The 19631-nt window shown below is 45.9% G+C and overlaps 1 protein-coding gene across 10 annotated transcripts in view; it reads left to right on the plus strand.

The window, feature by feature from the left end:
* The first annotated feature begins 1242 nt into the window (after nt 1-1242).
* Nucleotides 1243-19631, plus strand: part of TLE1 (TLE family member 1, transcriptional corepressor) — an 88359-nt gene continuing 69970 nt past the window's right edge. For 8 of the 10 annotated variants that reach the window (XM_007446720.1, XM_007446719.1, XM_007446724.1 and 5 more), the window contains exons 1-4: nt 1679-1702; nt 2484-2584; nt 4033-4096; nt 4211-4255. In XM_007446720.1, the coding sequence (XP_007446782.1) occupies nt 1679-1702; nt 2484-2584; nt 4033-4096; nt 4211-4255 (234 nt within the window). Of the gene's footprint in view, nt 1703-2483; nt 2585-4032; nt 4097-4210; nt 4256-19631 lie in introns of all 10 variants that reach the window. The other 2 variants (XM_007446718.1, XM_007446722.1) reach the window with 2 other exon arrangements.

Here is a 19631-nt window from a genome sequence, read left to right on the forward strand (position 1 = left end):
TTGGCTGGTTTCGGCGTCCCGCGGCTCCTCCAGGAACAGTTCCTCACCGAGCCCGGGAGGACGCGGCTGGCGGAGGAGGGGTGGGGGTGGATGGGAGGGGAGACGGGGGAGATGGCGGAGATGGTAGCGAGCGGGGAGGGAGACGGGGGGGGAGGGGGGGGACAGACCGTCCGGTGCCGCTCTGCCATAGGCGCTGAGGAGGCGTTGCGTCAGCACCCCACGTTGGGTACGGCGCACACGATTGGCTGACGCGGGCCTTCCCGCTCCCCCCTCCACCGGAGCGGGCCCACGTCCCCCGCTGGCTCAGCGCTCGCGCCCCCCGCCCGCGCGGGGCTGGGCGGGGCCGGCGCTGGTTAGCTCCGGAGTGTGAAACCGCGTGTTAATGTAACCGGCGCGAGAGGCGCGGGCGGCGGCGGCGGCGGCGGGAGCGGCGGCGGCGGGTACCCTGTGCCCCGCGTCCCCGAGGCAGCCGACTGCGCCACCCCCACCTTCGCACGGCCGGGCGGGACCCGCGCCACCAACCCGGACCTCCGGTGGCCCTCGGCGACTTACCCCCGCCGCGAATACTCCGGACTCGCCCGCGGAGTTTGCCCGCCGGGGAGGGAGGCCGAGCGGTGGAGAGCACTCTTGGACTTTTCCCCACTATCGGTTGGATGTCGTTCCCCGGGTCGTGAGAGAACTTTGCAGCGGGCTGGAGCGTCCTTTGCGGAGAGGCGGACGAAGAGAAGGAAAGAAAGGGGTTCGACAGAGAGGCTCGGAGGAAAGGTCCGGAGCGGTCGCGCCGGCCGTGCAGGACGAGTGAGCGCGGGCCGCGGCGCCCGGATGCGCCCAGGGCTCGAGGAGCAGCGAGCGGCTGCGGGACTGCCCTCCGCGGAGTAGCCCAGGAGGGTTAGGAGGGTTTGTGCAACCGCGGAGAACACCGAGAGCCGGCCGCACTGGGCGTGCCAAGCCGCCTCCCGGCGCGCCCTCCTCACTTTCTCCGCCTCATCGTCATCCCGCGCTCCTCGGCTCGGGTTAAGGCCGCGGAGCGCCGGGCGCGGAGCCTCTGCTGCGGCCGGGACCTCACACCCCGCTGCCTCCAGGGAGCCCGCGGGTGCCTGGTTGTGGGCGCTGCCCGGACCCGCGGGGGTCAGCCCTGTACACCGTCACGTTTGTTTGTGTGGGGTTAGCCCGGAGCGCCGCGCCACCTGCACCTCGCCGGCTGCCGACGCCGTGGGGAAAACCCGGAAAAGAGGCGGACCCGGAGACTAGCGAAGGAGAGCAGCCTGCCTGGATTTGTTTGCCCGGGACGGGTGCGGCGCACGCGGATCGCCGAGGGGAGCGCGGCGGGAGTCACCGCGCCCCCACCTCCCAGCACGGGCGGCCGAGGCCCGCGGGTTGGAGCGTAGCCCTTGCGCCCTCTTCCCGAGTGCCGGCGGCGCCCCGCAGGTTTTTGGTGCAGCCGGGCCCGGGTTGCCCAGTGATGTGGCCCTGAGCGAGGGAGCCCGCACCGGCGGGATCAGGAGCGGCCCGGCGCCGAGTGGCCTGTGCGCCCCGCCGAGCGCGCCTGCGTGCGTGGCCAGCGCGCTACCCGCTTTTGCCTGGCTTCCCGGCTTAATTTTCCTCGGCGAGATTAAAGTTGGAAATTGAGCGGAGAATTGAGTTGCCCGGGAACAGAGCCGCGGCCGCCGCCAGAGCGATGTTCCCGCAGAGCCGGCACCCGGTGAGGCGCGGTCGGGTGGCTGAATAGGGAGCAGGGTAGTGGAGGGGGGTGGGTGCTATTGCTTTGGGTGAGGAGGTGGGTGGCTGCTGCATTCTGGCGGAGACCCTGGCCTCCAGGGGTGTTAGGCTTGGGAGGTCCCGGGCCCTCCCCTCCTGTGGTGGGGAGTGGACTGAAACTCAATTTCCCCCCTTTGCTCTGGGCTCCCTCCTACTTGACGTCTAGACTGGGCGGGCGGGGCGCTCGGGGAGACTGGGGTTTCTCCTGCGGCCACATCCTCTCCCTTCCCCGAGGCGGGTAGGGCGCCCCCCCTTTGTTTCTCGTCTCGCCTATTTACATGTCAATGCGGCCCCTGTTCCGGCGCGCCTGGAGGTGGCCCCGGCGACACTGGAAACGAGGAGCGTAAGGGGGTTTTCTCCTCTGGTGCCCGGGGTCATTATCGCCCCGGTGAGGCAGAGGGCGGCGGTGTCGACGACAGTCTGGCCAGGTCCTCCCCGTTCGCCGCCGGGGAGCCCCTGTCCCTTCAGCCAGGTGACCCGGGCGCGCTTACCGCGCGATCCGTCCTGGAGGCTGGAAGACGCTCCAAGCCTCTTTAGAAGCTTCGGATCTGGGAGGGTCCACCTTCCCTCTCCCCAAAGTGAAGCAAACTCGAGTTTGGGGCTCTGTTTTCCGCCACTTCTAACTTTATTTTTTGTTTATGTCCCACCCACTCTTTCGTTCTCTGACTTCTCTATCCAACCGCCCTCATATCTGTCCCTCGGTCCCCCTCGCTGGTCGTCCCTAGACGCCGCACCAGGCTGCAGGCCAGCCCTTCAAGTTCACTATCCCGGAGTCCCTGGACCGGATTAAAGAGGAATTTCAGTTCCTGCAGGCGCAGTATCACAGGTGCGTGTCCGGCTGCGCCCGGTGAGCGGTTGCCCCGGCAGCTCCGTGCCCCTGGTGGCGGCAGCGGTGGCGGCTGTACTTAGTACTTGCGTCCAGGCGGTGGCGTGTGGAGTCGCAGTTAAGACCTGTCATTCACGTTACCCCCTTTCCCGGCTCTTCCCGGGCCGCCTCTTCTCTTGTCTCCACCTCCTCCCATTGTTTCCCTTTTGCCCGTTTGCTTGTGTTCCAGGGAGCCTTTTTTCGTGTATTTAGGAGTTGCATGAGAACTGTCAATATTTGCACTTCATTTATTTATTTTGCAACAGGCTGAGCTGAAACCTTGGTTCAGTCGATGCCCCAGTTCAGGAGTACAGGTTCAGGGAGGCAAGGCGGGTGTTGAAATCACTGTTGGCCATACTAGAATTGAGTTCTTTGAGGCAAAGTCCATTATGGAGGGTAGATGCTTTCAGTTGTGCCCATCATTAGCGGTGGTGAGGCCGGGTGGGGTGAATGTGTGTAGGGGGAAGCCCACCTGCTTTGGCTTCATTCTGGATTGGTTTGGGTAGGACAGGGTTTGGAGTCACATTTATAGCCGTCTCAGCTTTAGCGTCTTCATGTAATGAGAGCTGCTTCAGAAAATTTATAAATGTAAACTATTTGTAAAGCACCCTGTCCATAGTGGACTTTCTAGAAATGTTAGTTTCTTCCCCTGTTTCTATTAAGTTTTAGCTGATTAGAGCGAAGAAATAACTGTGTAATGACAGTTTTTATTTTTGTCACACTTGAAAAACACAGATGCTTGGGTGTGAATTTTCTTATTTTGCAGAGGCTTTGTGATTATTGGCCTTTTGTCTACTTGAAGATAATAATCTTTAGAGCTTGAAGCATACCTGCCTACACTATGTTTACCAAGCAGGGAAGACTTCAACCTACTTAATTGCAGAAGCTATGTAACATGTTTTGGCAGGAAATTAAAAAACAAAGGTTTTAAAAGGGACCAACAATTGTAGAAGTAACTTTACAGGTACAGTTTTCAAACCTAGAGACTATTTGAGTTGGCAGAGATGGCCTATGCCTGAGACTGAAGGTTGTGCAAAGGCCAGGTTTTGGTGAAGTCCAGGGAAGCAAACTCTGATTGCAGGGAAGCAAGTACGAGTGAACAGATGACCATGAGGAGAAATCAATCTTCTGAGTAGATCAGAGGTTTTGACAGATTTTTTTCGTTCTTGGCATGAGACCGGGTCTGCACCAAGAAGAAAAAGAATAGTTGCAGAGTGGATACCTTGTACTGCTCACCTTATTCCTTTTTTCCCTATTAAATGCAAGGTCAAAGCTTTTGGGTGTTTACCTAGGTAGTTTATGGTTTTTCCAAATTGGTTTGTGTTTTTACTTGAAGTGCAAATATGTGAGGCAGATGTTAAAACAAGTGACATAATGTTTACATTAAGTTGCCTGTTTTGTTTTCGTAGCCTTAAATTGGAATGTGAGAAACTGGCAAGTGAAAAGACAGAAATGCAGAGGCACTATGTGATGGTAGGTATCAAAGATTAGGCTTTTTTCCTTTTCACCTAATATTAACAAATATGGGTTCTCGGCATTACAAAATGTGAGTTAATGAAATACTTTGTTCTTTTTTCTTTTTTACAGTATTATGAAATGTCATATGGATTAAACATAGAAATGCATAAACAGGTAAGCTTTAACAAAATCTCAAATTGAAATGCGAAGTAAGTCATGATTTTATTATACTGGCCTTGTCCTCAGGAGTGGGGGGGATTTGTATGCCATTTTTCAGCCTTGGTTTCCCTTCCTGCAAATTGGTGGCAGTATTCTGCAGCAGGAGCTGCTTCTTGACAATTATAGAATGTTTAAGTTACTAGGTGAGAGGTACTTTGGAAGTGTAAACTAGCCTCTTTATAGGCGGGTAGGAATTGAGGCTCTGACTTGACTTTTCTGCCTGGATACATTTATTTTCCTTTTGAAAGATCTGTGTATCCTGTAGAGTTCTGAAGTTCATAATAGCTAATGTTTTTATGCTGATTTGGAAAGAAGTATGAATCTCTGTGGGAAAGAAGGGTATTCGGGAGTGTCCTTATTCAGGTTAAACAAGGTATATAACTAACTATGGAGTTCTCCCTATGCTTTGGGGCTACATAAAGCGACACTCAGGATCAGTGGCTTATTAGCAAACATCTTTTTGAAAAATGTCTCAGTTGATGCAGGTTTCAAGGTGAAAAATCATCCTTTTATGACCACAGCATATGTTGGGCGTTGCTTCAGTCCTAGTGGTTTTAAAAGCATGAAGATTAGTGACTGGAAAGCTCGAGCTATGCCTATAAGTTTGCAAGTTCCCATAAAATTCACACTTATGGCTACTATAATGGTGTATAAAAAGAGTATTGAGCTGGAACAAGGCACTAAGGGTCTCATAAGAGAAGAAAAGCTAAATGATTGCTCAGCCCAAAGGACCCTTGATTGAGTAGTCATTGTCTGCCAAAGAAAGCATTAATGGCAGGGTGTGAGTATTTTGGAGATATGCTGACATTCACTTTTTCATCAAGACTCTGGTACAATAAGTCTTTTAGAAATCGATTGCCTCTTAAAAAATTATCATCAGATGAAGTTGCACAGTTGGACACATTTCAAAGTGCAACAATACAATTCTTACTTGATGTATATGTGCTGTTTCATCTCAAACCCTTGTTTCATTAAATTAAAGAGCATGGCTGACCGGCGGGGGCACGGTGGAGAAATTGATTAGTTCAGCCTTCAGATCTTCCTTATATTCAAAGACTTTCATTAAGCAAGTGTGTTTCAGAGTTGAATCCTGCTTTTGTAACTCTGCGCTCTTTGATTTTTAATTCATCATAGATTTCATATGTTAATTTATCGTCATGTACCTTAGATCTGTTCTCAGTTATGTGTTTGGAAGGAGATAGTTAAATTCAGGGCCTTTCATTAACAATGTAATTGGGCCTTTAAAAGTGCTGATTTTATTCTGATTTGCAAAGTTGGGAGCCTAGTTTATGTTGGGTTTGTGCCTTTGTTTCTGTGTGCTTAAATGGCTAGTGCCTGATTGAGGCAATTGTAACTTGTTGATAGTAATTAAGCTAGAAGATATATGGTGATTTAAATTAATTACACAAATAGACTTGGTCAAGGAGTTCTAACCTGCCACTTTTTTTTTTTTTTTGAGTTACCCTAAAGGCACATTTTTTTCCCCAACAAATATTCTGGAAGGGTAAGAGGAGATTGAGCTTTCTCTTAAACTTATGAACTCAAAGGATTTAATAACCTCACCGACTCCATACAAGGGAATGCCACCTCTGTGTGATGTGTGCTGGTGCTGGATTTATTGGGGGAGCTACAGGAGGTGTGAAATTCTTCTGGGTTCCTGTAGGTTGCTTGGTGGAGTGACCTCTTCTTTATCGCCTAGGAAGAAGGAAGAAGGGGCAAGGAGGGTCGGGGACCCCATGGTGTGAAAATAGTTTTCTAACGAGTTTCTGTATTCCATCGGGCATTTGTGGGTATATATTGTCTGTCCATGAGCCAGTGTGCATTAATAATATGCTTAGTAATTTGAAAGATGTGAAAAGCTGAGAGACGCTGTGTTCTTCATAGTAGGATATTAAGCCCCCTGAAATTTAGTTTATATTGTAAATGCTGACAGACCCTTAACTAGAGTGGTATGCAGAACAGTGCTGTAATTCAGTTTAAAGTGGCCTTACATTTGAAAAACATGCTTCTGAATGTCACACGTTAATAATAAGTTCTGAGGAGCTATTTGGTGCAGCTAGTAATCATAATTCTTATTAAAACTGGTGACGTCTGGCCCCCAGGGTGTAGCCAGGCTCAAATTGATGCTTTTTGCCGCCTGATCACCAGCATGGTCTAAGTGCTCATTATATTGTAGAGAGGGCCTTTGGAGCTCTCATTAGATTTGACAGGAATTCTCTCTAGGGGGAAACTGGGCATTAGCGAGACTCCTGACAGGCTGAAATTAGTCCTGCTTTATGGCTTATAACCAAATGCTAGCAAGGCATCATCAGGGGACAGAAAAAATTGTCATTTCTGACAACATCTTTGTTACTGAAAAAAAGTGCAGTGATGGGGAAACTTTCTGCGGAGAGAGCTTTAATGTTGTTAAGATTTGTCTCCAGTGTGATGACCGCTCTCTCCTCCCCACCTTTCAGCGGCTTTGTTGGAGGAGTGAGTTTGAGAGGTTTCAGTGTCAAATCTCACCACCGACTTTTCCGTGTGGAAGTTTTAAAGTGGAAGTGCGTCCAAATCAAGAATGGTATAATTGTGGTTTCCTTACTTGGTTTGGTGCCCGCAGTCTATGTTTATGTTGTGTCAACACTTCCTGATAAGCCTTCCCCTCACTTTCTCTGCTTCTATTTGTGGCTGGTTACCGAAAAGTCAATGAAATCAGGATGGTCATGGATATTTAAATCTTTAATCGTAGCATGAAGACAGAAATATTTTTCCTTTGAGCCTTTTATAAATTCCTGCCTGTCCTCTTTTCAGGTAGGTTGTGTAAACTCTAGATATTTCTATACAGAGAGGTGGAGACTTTTCATGAAAGATGGAGCGATTCTGATACCACCGGTGTTAGGGTACATGAAAAAGTAGCAGGTTAACGTGAGTCTAATTGTGTTTGAGGGCTGTGCCTAGTGTGTTTGGCAGTGTGATATTTAAAGTTTTTTTTCGGTCATGTGGAGTGGTATTACCTCCTTTGATATTTTGGGGAATAAGATGCACTGTAAGTACTTACATAAGCCTGATTTATCCCACTTGTATACCTTTTCAGCACACTGATGAAGCCGTGCCATAAGTTGTCATTGGTGGCGTGAATTTGTACAGCACTTAGTTTTCAAAAGCGATTTGCCTCGTCCTGTGAAGTAGATTGGGTGGTAGGTGTTAGATTGGGTAGGTGTTTTGCTGTGCCTGCAACTTTGGGCGCGTGCTCAGAGTCTGGGACTTGTCAGGGCCAAGCATCTATTGAAGCTTGAGTTTGGCTCACTTGGTTCCCAGTTCAGTGCTTCTTCCCTGTCTCCCTCCTCCCCCACTGCCATTGGAGCATGAGGCCAGTGGTGGAATCACCCTCGGGCCTGTGCTTAGCGACCCAAGTGTACCCCACTGCGTGCCTGTTCTCAGTGTTTGTTTTGATCGACTTCATCATTTGTGAGACACCTTGGGGTGAGCCTCACGTTCTAAAAGTTAGGAAAATCAGCAGTACTGACTGGTCTGTGGAGACCACAGCTGTGGGTAGGTAGGAAGTTGTAACCAACTGAGCAGTACTGTCTGCGGGTTAAAATGAGTCGAAGAACCAAAGAAAATTTGAAATGTGTTATCGGGGCTCTGGTTGAGCCCCAGTGATGCAGTGAGTTTGATCATTTACTTTGCCTCTCTGTGCCTGTGTTCTTCTGAAGGCAGGCAGTGAGTGCTTAGGGCTCTCCAGGGTGGTGGAAGAATTTAAAAATAAATGAAAGGACTAGCTCTGAAAGGAAAGTATTCTGCAATCCTGATTGTGGGGTGGGGAAGGAAAGGAGAAAGAAAAAAAAACCAGACGAGAGCTGAACATTTCCAAACTCTGTGTGATAGTTCAGCAAGCACAGTGTCTCAGACCATATAAATTTTGGAGTGAAACTGCTTTCACAGTTTTGATGTGTGCTTTAAAGTTTCTCTTTAGAAAGAAATTGTTCTTTAGTAGTGTTTTAAAAGTGTTAAGGTGGAACTGTTAGGGATTCACCTGTGGGTTAATTCCTTAGATGTGACTCTTACTATTTGTACGTTTTACCTTTCTTCCTGTTTTTAAACCATTGGATTTTCAGTCTGCAGTTTCTCATTTTGAGTTTTTTTTTTTTTTTTTTTTGAGTCAGTATCTCAGAATGGAACTGACCAGCTGGAGTATAGGAACTTAGAGTTAAGCCCCACCTTGTAATACAAAGAAGGTAGCTGTCTTCAAGGTTGGAGTGGTCCCCCACTTGATTTCATTAGCCAGGCCTGTCCTTTACAAGTAGGAGTTAAGAGATAAAGCTCCCTGTGTTTAGAACCTAGATTCCGAGGTGCAAGATTAGCCTTTGTTTTTTATTGGCAAGCCGGGCGGATTCTTTACTCCTTAAGCAGCACCCTCCTGACCCCTTCCACAGCTGGGCTAGTTGCAGATTTCTGTCCAGGGCCTGGCCTAGGGTGAGGTGAGTGAGGCCTTTGCCTCTGGCACAGAGTTTAAGGGAGGTGTCAAAAAGTTTAGCACTCAAGGTGAACAGTATTTTTAAAGTTCAAAATTAAAACCAAAAAACCCATGAGGAACAAAATATCAGCATTTTATGTAAGGACAGGATGTGATAGGGTCGGGTGAGGCCAGGGAGGCACGTGTTGGGTCAGAGAACCTCCCTCCCCTCCCCTTTGTTATGCCATCTCCTGAGGGCTGGGCTGAGGCTGGAATGTCCCGCTGATCCCTGGGATCTACCTTGGTGTAAGATAGAGTGGGTTAAGGTCACTATTTAGGGATTTCAGTTAGTGACTGGGTGAGTCATTAACAAGTTGCCTGGCCCTGGTTCTCCCCCCCCCCCCCCCCCCCCCCCCCCCCGCCCGACAAGTCTCGCTGCTAGGCACAGCGTGTGCCATTTTGAGAAGAGCAGACTCAGTTCCACATCTCCCAAGATTAATGTTCCAAGGAACCTTCTGGGAAATGTGACCCTGGCCCACTGTACTTGCCTTGGAATAATAGGTTTCTATGGCGTTTGTGTCCTGATCTTCTTGCTCTCAAGAACTGGTTTATGGACTGAAATGAGGCAGTTTGAAAGAGGGAATGGCAGGTATTGTTTAGTGCCACAGAACACAACCATTAGAGAGAAGAGCCCTCTGTTTTATGGTCATTCATATTCTTGTACGATTTTATAAGTGTACATTTGTGCTGGTTAGGGGCTCGAATAGCTATACTTGCCTCTTTAACTAGGTGTTAAGCTCCTTGAAAGTTGAGATCATGGCCTATCCGTGTGTGTGCCCCCCCCCCCCCCCCGCCGCTCTGTAAAAAGGGTTAGACTAGGCAGGCCCTAAAGTTCGGCTCCTCTCACCAGAGGGGACTCATTCCTCCAGAGGCATGGGTCCCTGCCAGGTTTCGGAACCCAGCACCTTGCGTGTGTCAGTTAAGGAGAGTCTGTCCAGGGGGCTTCAGGTGTTCTTCCAAATAGTGTTTATTAAGAAACACAGAAAGGAAAATCTGTTCCTTTAGCAAACATTTAAATAAATCATATTGTGTGGTAGTTACCCTAAAGATATATTCAGTTACTGGCTCCTGGAACCATTTTGAGTTTCGCTAGATCTAAGTCTTCAGCTTTTCTATTATTAAACTTGTGTGGTCTCTAGAAGTGGATTAAACTAAGAAACTGACTGGACTCATTAAGGTTTGATTGACTCAGTCATGTCCCATGCCCCGCACCACCCTTCCTATCCATGACGCTTACTGTTGCTTCAGGTTTTTAAAAATTGAAATTTTCAGAACTAGTACTTTTAATGTGGACTATTTGGTGTAATGGTTTTTAATTAAATTTTAGAGAGCTGTTTTGGGAAGTTGGCTTATTGGACAAGATTAGGCATTTATAGCTTCAACATAGTGTATGCTAATGGGATCGGTGAGTTCTGTAGTGAGAAGTGTGCCATAGGATTGTTCCATGCACGTGGCTTGATGTTTGAAGTAGAGTCTGTGTTTGTGGGGGGGTGGGTGTAGGCGTGGGCCCTCAGGTGTGGGAGAGATTTTCTCATTTTTTTCTGAGGCGTGGTTTGATCAGAAAAATGAAAAAAGATTACCAAAATTTTAACATAAGTTAAGAGATTCTTATGTTACCATTCACTTGGTTAAAGAAAAAATGGTCTCTAAGATTGTTTGAAAAACCACCATGATTACAGAACTGCTCAGTTTATAGATCACCCAGTCACCATAACACTTTTTGTGAAACTCCAAGAAACGTTGACAAAAAGTTTTAACCTGTGATTTCACACAAGTCTGTATTTCATTATTTTGCATTTCAATTTTTAGTAACTACTAAGTTTTTAATTCTGTTTGTCTACTTAAAGCAACATACAATCATAACCATGAGAACATTGTTTGCCCCCTTCCCCAGCATGTTTTCATACTAGGTATAACAAACACAGTGTTTTAGTTTTTCTAGTAGTATTATTTGCTACTTAATCATCTTTGACCACAAAATATGTTCATGAGAAAAGGGTAGTGTGAAGCTTATTTTGGGTATAAGGAAAAAATAAGCTAGAAGAATTCCGTGCGTTGAATCGATTTTTTCATCTGCCGAATAGAGAAAAACTGCTATTAAGTGTGGTAGTGTGGCGTATTAAGTGTGGCGTGCTGTGCTATTAAGTGTGGTAGTGTGGTGTATTAAGTGTGGTGTGCTGTGCACGCCGGAAGGGTAGTGCACCTATTTCCAATAGATACTCATTAGATAATCATTATTCACTTGATAAAGCGGAATCAGTTGTCTTTGAGAATGTAGATACATTTGAACTTGTATGTTCAACTCATGCAGTTTGTTAAACCGCTGAAATACATGTGGTACTAGACTGGGTTCTTTGTTTTGGTTTGTTTTGTTTTGGCTGCACCGCACAGCTTACAGAATCTTAGTTCCCCAACCAGGGATTGAACCCATGCCCTCAGCAGTGAAAGTGTGGAGCCCTAACCACTGGACCGCCAGGGAATTCACTGGACTGGGTTTGATATTAGTGTCATTACTGATCTAACTAGCTTATTAGTCTGCGGTATTTTGTGCAGCCTGTCAGTAAAAAGTTTAAAAACATATCCCCAGACTTGTTTACTTATAATTTATAAGATCTATAAATATGTTACTGTACTGCTATGTTGTATACGTGTATAATACATGGAAATTTTAAATGAAGGGGTTAAAATCAAAGTTCTTATATTCTCAGTGCTCCCTGTTGGCTTGTCCAGAGGGGCCCCTGGGACACCCCCACTCCACGGTCAAGACCACTAGCCCACATTTTAAACAGTCTTGGAACGCTCGCCCTGGAAGGGAACACCTTTAAGGTGGTAAATGCAGAATTCCTTTAGGGGCATGGGTCTTTTGGCCTCCTAGGTATGCCTGTTTTTTTCTGATTTTGACTTCCCACTCCGGTAGTTGCCTCTTTGCCCATCACTCACAGCCTTGTGTATCTGCCTCTGGTTATTGTCTCTGCCAGTCTTACTTGGTTACCTCTGTCCTCTTCCCTTCAGGCCCTTTAATCCAGCCAGATGGGTCCCTCCTTCATACCTTAAATATGTTTTGTGTTTTTCTGTTTTCCTAAAAGTCCAGGCTATTTTGTCAAACTTCCCATGGCCTCCTTCAGTATCCTTTAAGGTCTACTTCAAATACCAACACTGCCTGTTTACTTCAAGGCCTTCCATGGCTGCTCCAACAGGAGGCTGTCACATCGCTTATTGTTGCTCTGATTTTTGTAGTATTGTTTTTTCCATGTGCCTTTTTCTGTTATTCCAGCTGTGTTGCAGTCTGCTTGAGGCTTGAATTTGAGACTTGCATCTTCCCTTCCCAGTGAGTTCGAGTAGGCATTTAAGTAGCATTTAATGTGCCCCTTAGGTAGAGCGGTAGTTGTCACTGTTTTGGATCCTGAACCCGTATGAAAATCAGGTGAAAGCTGCTTGGCAAAAAAAAAGTACACATTTTAATACACAAGATAGCTTTGCCCAACAATTTTGGCTATTGGTGGACATCTTAAGATCTTTCAGCAAGTCCTTGGAATCCAGATTAAAAACTTGGATCTACAGTACCAGTATGGCTCCTTATGCTAAAATTAAGAATGAAGTGTTTGGTTTCACTAGATGTTTTATCGGATTACAGTTCTAATCTCATCCAGGCACTTTTGCTCAGTTGTTTTTCTTTTGGAAAAGTGATTTATAGTCAAATATCCACTGAGGCTTCTTAACTGGGAGTTTAATTATGGTAATATATTCGGGTTTGTAGTAAAAAAACAAAAAGAGAGAGAGAGAGAGAAAACAAAAGTAGCATGTTTCTGAGGCCTGGGTTTCCGTGTGAATTGAATGTGTGCATGTATCACCGCCCTGGGAACCACTGCTCATCTCCTAAGGGTGACCACAGCCACTAATAGAGCTGTGGATAAGTTGCATTACAAGCTTCTCCAAGGCATTAGACTTGACTTAGTCACCAGGTTTCTTAATAATAATGATTATACCCACTGATTATTTACTTAAAAGTCTTTACAGAGTCCCTCCCCCCGCCCCAAACACTTTTGTTATGAAGAATTTCAACTATACAGAAAAGGAGAGAGAAATGTACAGTGAACACCCTGTATTATACCCACCTATTTGATACCGGGAGTCTATAAGGTAACGTTTTTGTAACATCTGCCTGTCACGTATCTTGCATAGAGCTTTTGCCCTCCCTTCACCCCGAAAGATAAATAGATAATTCGAGCCTTTCTTTAGCAGCCAACTCCATTTGAGACTGATGCACATGAAAGTGGGAGTTTCTCCAGGTACACTTTAAGAATTCCATCTGAACAGGTGTTTATAGCATATTATAACATTTTCCTCGTTAACTTGCCTTTTTGTTTTTGGCATGGTTGTATTAGATGATGCACCATTATGGGGTGTCAGGGTGCTTGCTTTACAGCTGTCACCTGAATGCAGAGGTTTGTACTTAAACAGAAAAGCCAGATTCCTCTTCCCAAGCCCTTGTACCTTTTGGCCTTTGATAACGCACCTTTAAGATGTGATCAGCATGCTCACTGGGGGAACAGCTTTACTGTTTATAGGTAGAAAACCAGGAAGTAATTGTGCAAAAGGACTCTGATTTTGAACTTTGTGTGGATGGAAGCCATCCTGGTGGAGAATTGAGGTTGGCCTCAGAGGCCGTAGGTGGTATAGGGGTGTGAAGTACCAGAAAACAAAACCTCTTTGAGGACCCCAGCATGTGGAGGAGGCTCTCCAAGGCTAGGGCCTCCAGGAGCGCAGCCTTTGTCTGTCCTTGGCGCCCTCTTGATGCCTTGAGCAAACAGTCGGGCAGAGCCTCTTACAAGTAAGGTGACCGGCCAGTGTATTGACACGCACAGACACAATAGAAAACTGCATTAGGAGGCGAGCCATTGGGATTTGCAGTAAATATATTACAGAACACAAGTGACTTGCCGATACTGCTTGTTTAGCAGTTTGCAAGGGCAATGGCAGTATGGATTTTTGAATTAGAAGGGAAGGGCTGTTCTTTCTCTGTGCAGGAACATCTAGTTGATGGCTGGGGAGAAAATTGATTTAGAGAACAAAATGCAGCTGCCTTTATTTGTGCCACTTGAAAGGCTTCTATGGATTAGTGAGTGAAAATAAAAAGGTCGCTCTCAGTTTAGGAAAGGGGGTCTTAACATTGATCTGCATCTTGGTCTGATCTGGAGAGAATAATGGATGGGCCACCGGGATGGAGGAAGGGTGTCCAGTGCCTGCGCAGCCTACAGCTACAGGTGCCCGCTCCGTTCTCAGACAGTTGTCTATTTCAGCAGTTTGGCTTTCAAAAGTCAGCTTCTTGGGTTTATTGTAGAGTAAGCTTATTTGGGACATTAGAGTAAGTAGTCATAGCTCCATCCGTTGAGCTCTTTGTGCCCTAGGAACTGTACTGTAGGAGCTCTCTATAAATCCTTCCAGTCTCCCTTGGATACTAATTATTCCTCCTTACAAAGAAAGAAGAGGCTAGAACAGGGGTCCATTAGCGGTCCGAGGTCTGTTAGGATCCGGGCCGCACAGCAGCAGGTGAGCGGTGGGGGAACAAGCGAAGCAAAGCTTCATCTGCCACTCCCCGTCGCTCGCACTATCACCTGAATCATCCTGCCCGCCCCCCAGTCTGGAAAAATTGTCTTCCACAATAGCAGTCCCTGGTGCCAAAAAGGTTGGGGACCGCTGGGCTAGAAGGTTAGGGGATGACAATAGCACCTACTGGATAGGGTAGTTATCAGGATTGAGTGAGTTTCTGTGTGCAGGAGTCTGGTACTTGGGCACCCTCAGGACAGCTGTTCTCAAAATCTGTTACCTAAATCTATTATTGTCCCTTTAAAACTGTACCTTGCCCTTGGAATTCTAGGCCATGATCCCATCTTGTTTTTCCAAGCCCAGTTTCCTTCCTTCCTGCATCTGAACTGTTCACTTTTTATTATTTCTCCTCAATTACAAAGTTTTTTTATTCTCAGATCAGAAGCATTTATCTCTAAGCTCAAAAGGAGACTTCTTTTTAAGTTCCTATTGGCAATCTCTGTTGTCTAAAGAATCCAGAGGAATTAAGATGCCTTATTTAAGCCAAACAGCAAAATGTGCCCTTGGAAGGCAACAGCCTTAAGTTAATACAACTACCAGTGAGAATAGCCTTGTGTTGAGTTTTTACATTTAAGGGGATGGATGAACAACAAAGAGGATTTGGTTCATTTTATTGAAGTGAGTTTTGGCAAAAAAAAAAGGATGGGAGGTGCGTTTCTGATTTTTTTATTTCTAATGAAATATGGAAAATCCAACTTTGAATTTGAAGAGAGTTTTGTCATCTTGAAAAAAAAGGTGTGTGTGTGTGTGTGTGTGTGTGTGAATTACATGACCGAGTTGTTGCTTTGTTGGAGAAAAAAAATTGTGCGCCTTGATCATGTATACATACATATAGTTTTATTTTGGCTATGAAAACTTGTGAAGTGCGTGCAGAAGTTTGAGTAGATAATTGTGTTGCAGTATTCTCCAGGTGCTACGTGGGCTTGAGATTTTTGTGGACTGTCAATTCACAGCTGCTCCTTCTGTGCTAATATTTGAGGGAAGCAGGGGAAACACAGGAGGGACAAAAGCCAGGGCCATTGGGATTAGACAGACTGGAAGTTTAGGCTGTTGACTCTTATTGCCAAGCATGATGCAGTAGCAACTTTTTGTAAGTATTTGGGATAAAAGAGGACACAGTTGACAATACCTGCCAATACCTGCTCTCACACTTGCTTAAAAGCTCGGCTGCCTGCTGACATCGGTGTGCTGAGAAGCTCCACGTTGCGTCTGTTTGCGTTTAGCTTGAGTCCTGAAGTCCTCTGAGTGTCTGTAGGGGAAGCACGAGGTTCTTGACAACCCCTTCAGCCTGCCAGTTGGCCTGGGTTCCAGAGCCTTTTCCTTTTGTAACCCCGCTGGCTTTCTTACAGTGCCTGGGCCCTGAGCTCCCGCGGAGCAAATCTCTTTGCACAGCTACTGAGGAGATTGGAATTGGACCACTGAAATGTGTCCAACTTCTGTACTTTTTAGCTGACCAAAGGCCAAAATCATACCACTAACTCAAGAGCGGAACTGCTGACTTTGAAATCTTATAAGAAATCTGTATTTCATAATTGACTGCCCTGGATGCTGTGATACTCATGAATTAAATGAAATAATAAGGGGGTGTCACATTTCAACTGTGGATTTCTCTAAGGGTGCAGAGGTTTTTTGAACTGGTTGCTAAATCTATATTCATTCTTATTTCTTAGAATGTATCAGATGTAGCTTACCCACCTAAAAGAGCCCCAGGCAAATCAGTGTTGGTGTACTACTGTCATCTTGTGCAGCCATTATTTTGGTCATGATTTTTATCATAAGGGCAAATAACCCCCAAATGCTGTGATTTTTATTTTATTATTACTTTTTCTGATTAGCATGCAGAATTATTCTTGTCAGTTTCCCTCAAAGTACTGAAATTGATCAAGGTTTATATGGAATGAGTACCAATTGTTCCTTCTCAAATTAAAATAGTATAAAAGGGGGCTTTTGAGTAGAGTTTGCACAGTGAGAATATTGGTATTGACACCACTTATACTTTGGAGTATAGTTTGAAGACCAGATTCTACTGTGTGTTGCATACTGGTTAATATGGCTGTAAAGAGGAGATGAATGTGGCTACTTTTCCAAGTCTATTACTCAGGAGGACTGTAAATTTGATTGGCTGTTACAATTCTAGCAGAATCATTCGATTTGAGAGCAATAGAAAGATAAGATATCCAATTACCCAAATGATTTGCAGGGTTAGCCAACGTTGTCATGGAGACACGAGTTGGAACAAATTAAATTTTAAGCAATAAAATAATCTTAAAGCCCGTCTGGGAACAAGAAAATTTGGCAGTGGCACTTACCTGAATTGAATCTTAGCTTGACACGATGTTGTTTGACATTGATATACTGTGGGGGCCTAAACTTATATATGGTGCGGCCATTACCTTCAAAAAAGGAGCTTGGCCTAATGGGTAAAGGGGAGTATTACTGTAAAGTTAGGATATTAACATTTATTCCATGGCTTAAATGATAATTGGGCTCTGGGTTCCCAGGAATATTTTGTATTTAAGGATTGAAATGCCTTAATAAGGATTAAGCAGCATTAATTGGACACTTGGAAAAAAAGACTTATTTTGCAGCAGCGCAGTTTTTGGAACTGCTGTTCCCCTTTGTGTGTGTGTTAGCAGACGTAATAGAAATCGTGTGGATGTCTTTTGGTGGGGGGGTGGAGGTGTAAGCATGCATATATTTGCATGTACAAATAAGGAGATTTCTGGCACATGCCCCAGCTCTGCAGATGATTCTCCGTATTCGTTAAAATTTCTGCTTTGCAGTACTGCTTGCAGACTGGAAAATTACTTTCCAAACTTGAGCTGATGACCTAAAACCTGAGTAAGTGTCAGTCTGGGGCTTAGAAGGTTATTTCCCCTTATTAATGTATTGTTTAACTGGTTCCTGGCTTGTGCTGCGGATTTGAAAACAGCCGAGTAGCCCAGAAGGAGGGAGGCTTTTTATCCACATGTCTATTAGACAGATGGAGGTGGAAATTGGTCTGAGGTCAAGCCATTTGCAGCATTCTCACAGCCTTCGATTTTCCTCTCATCCTCACCGCAGATCATCTCAAATGATTCAGTAATGACCCAAAGTGCAACATTGACCTTTATTCCTGGTGGATTACTGTGTTTCACAGTCCAAATGGCAGGAAGTCTATTCTGTTCTTCCAGAAGGAGGTCGACATTATTGAGCCAGCCCAGCCCTGTGGGAACCACACGAGTGCAGACCAGTGTAACACAATATGTGGGTTAAATTTGGTTTCTTGTGCTCTGGGAAACAAGAATTGACATGTCCTGAACCCACATAATTAATGGGAGAATATCTAGGATGCTTTCTAAAAACACACACAAGCACAGAAATTGATTTGTCCACTTGTAAAATAACTGGTGAGTGATAGGAGTGATAACTTCTGGTGGCCCCTGGTTTAGAAATTGTTCTCACTTCCATGACCCAATGTTCTTTTTTAAAATTTATTTATTTATAAATTCTTTTACTTTTGGCTGCGTTGGGTCTTCGTTGCTGCACGCGGGCTTTCTCTAGTTGCGGCGAGCAGGGGTTACTCTTCGTTGCAGTGCGCGGGCTTCTCGTTGTGGTGGCTTCTCTTGTTGCGGAGCACGGGCTCTAGGCACGCGGGCTTCAGTAGTTGTGGCTCGTGGGCTCTAGAGCACAGGCTCAGTAGTTGTGGTGCACGGGCCCAGTTGCTCCGTGGCATGTGGGATCTTCCTGGACCAGGGCTTGAACCTGTATCCCCTGTATTGGCAGGCAGACTTTTAACCACTGTGCCACCAGGAAAGCCTGACCCAGTGTTCTTTTATCCCTTCTTGTTTAATGCTTCCCCAGTAAATCTTAGACAACACGTTATAACACTGTATCATTTAAAAATTACAAGTTGAGGGACTTCCCTTGTGGTGCAGTGGTTAAGAATCCCCCTGCCAATGCAGAGGACATGGGTTCAATCCCTGGTCCGGGAAGATCCCACATGCCACGGAGCAACTAAGCCTGTGAGCCACAACTGCTGAGCCCACGTGCTGCAACTACTGAAGCCCATGCACCTAGAGCCCGTGCTCCACAACAAGAGAAGCCACTGCAATGAGAAGCCCGCACACCACAACAAAGAGTAGCCCCCACTCGCCGCAACTAGAGAAAAACCTGCACACAGCAACGAAGACTCAATGCAGCCAAAAATAAATAAATAAAATACAAAAATTTTTTAAAAATTACAAGTTGATATGATTGGTCATAAGGGGGTTTTTCTTTGTATACTTTTAATTATATATACTCGTGGTCAATCCAAGTAACCCTGAGTAAATTATCCTCATAGAGCACACTTTGTTTCCCTGAACGTAGCTTAATTGTTATCTTGGAGAAATGATGATTATTTTTCTCTTGCTTAGATTTCTCCGTGGATTGTATTGTGTTGTGATGATCAGGTTATTTTGTTCTTTTAAGAATTAATTTGTGGGGACTTCCCTGGTGATCCAGGGGTTAAGACTCCATGGTTCTAATGCAGGGGTGCAGGTTGGATCCCTGGTCAGGGAACTAAGATCCAGCATGCCATACGGGGCGGCCAAAGGAAAAAAAAAAAGAATTAATTTGTATTTGAAATATTTCTCTTTGCCTCCACCTCCATAGCTGGCTGAGTTAATATTCTGTGACTTTCGAATGCATTAATGAAGTCTGTTGTCTAGTATCCTTGTACTTAGCATCTTGTAAATACTTAAAACTTTTCCAAAAGGGTATGCTTTGAAAATTTTCTCCAGCCTCCCAGATTTCATTTCAGTTATGATCCTAAGGTGTTTTTTAAAGAAGATGTTGGGGGTAGGAGTTTATAAATTTATTTATTTTTGCTGTGTTGGGTCTTCGTTTCTGTGCAAGGGCTTTCTCTGGTTGTGGCAAGCGGGGGCCACTCTTCATCGCGGTGCGCCGGCCTCTCACCATCGCGGCCTCTCTTGTTGCGGAGCACAGGCTCCAGACGCGCAGGCTCAGTAGTTGTGGTTCACGGGCCTAGCTGCTCTGCGGCATGTGGGATCCTCCCAGACAAGGGCTCGAACCCGTGTCCCCTGCATTAGCAGGCAGATTCTCAACCAGTGCACCACCAGGGAAGCCCCCTAAGGTGTTTTTGAGAAAATAATTTTTTTTTTCCGCTGTTGACTTCGCTGCGCACAAGTTCTGTTTCTGTCTCAGTGGCTCCCAGCCTTTGATGCCCCTCTGGCACTTGCTGGGTTC

Source organism: Lipotes vexillifer, unplaced genomic scaffold, assembly GCF_000442215.2.
Source record: "Lipotes vexillifer unplaced genomic scaffold, Lipotes_vexillifer_v1.1 scaffold1066, whole genome shotgun sequence".
Lineage (NCBI taxonomy): Eukaryota > Metazoa > Chordata > Mammalia > Artiodactyla > Lipotidae > Lipotes > Lipotes vexillifer.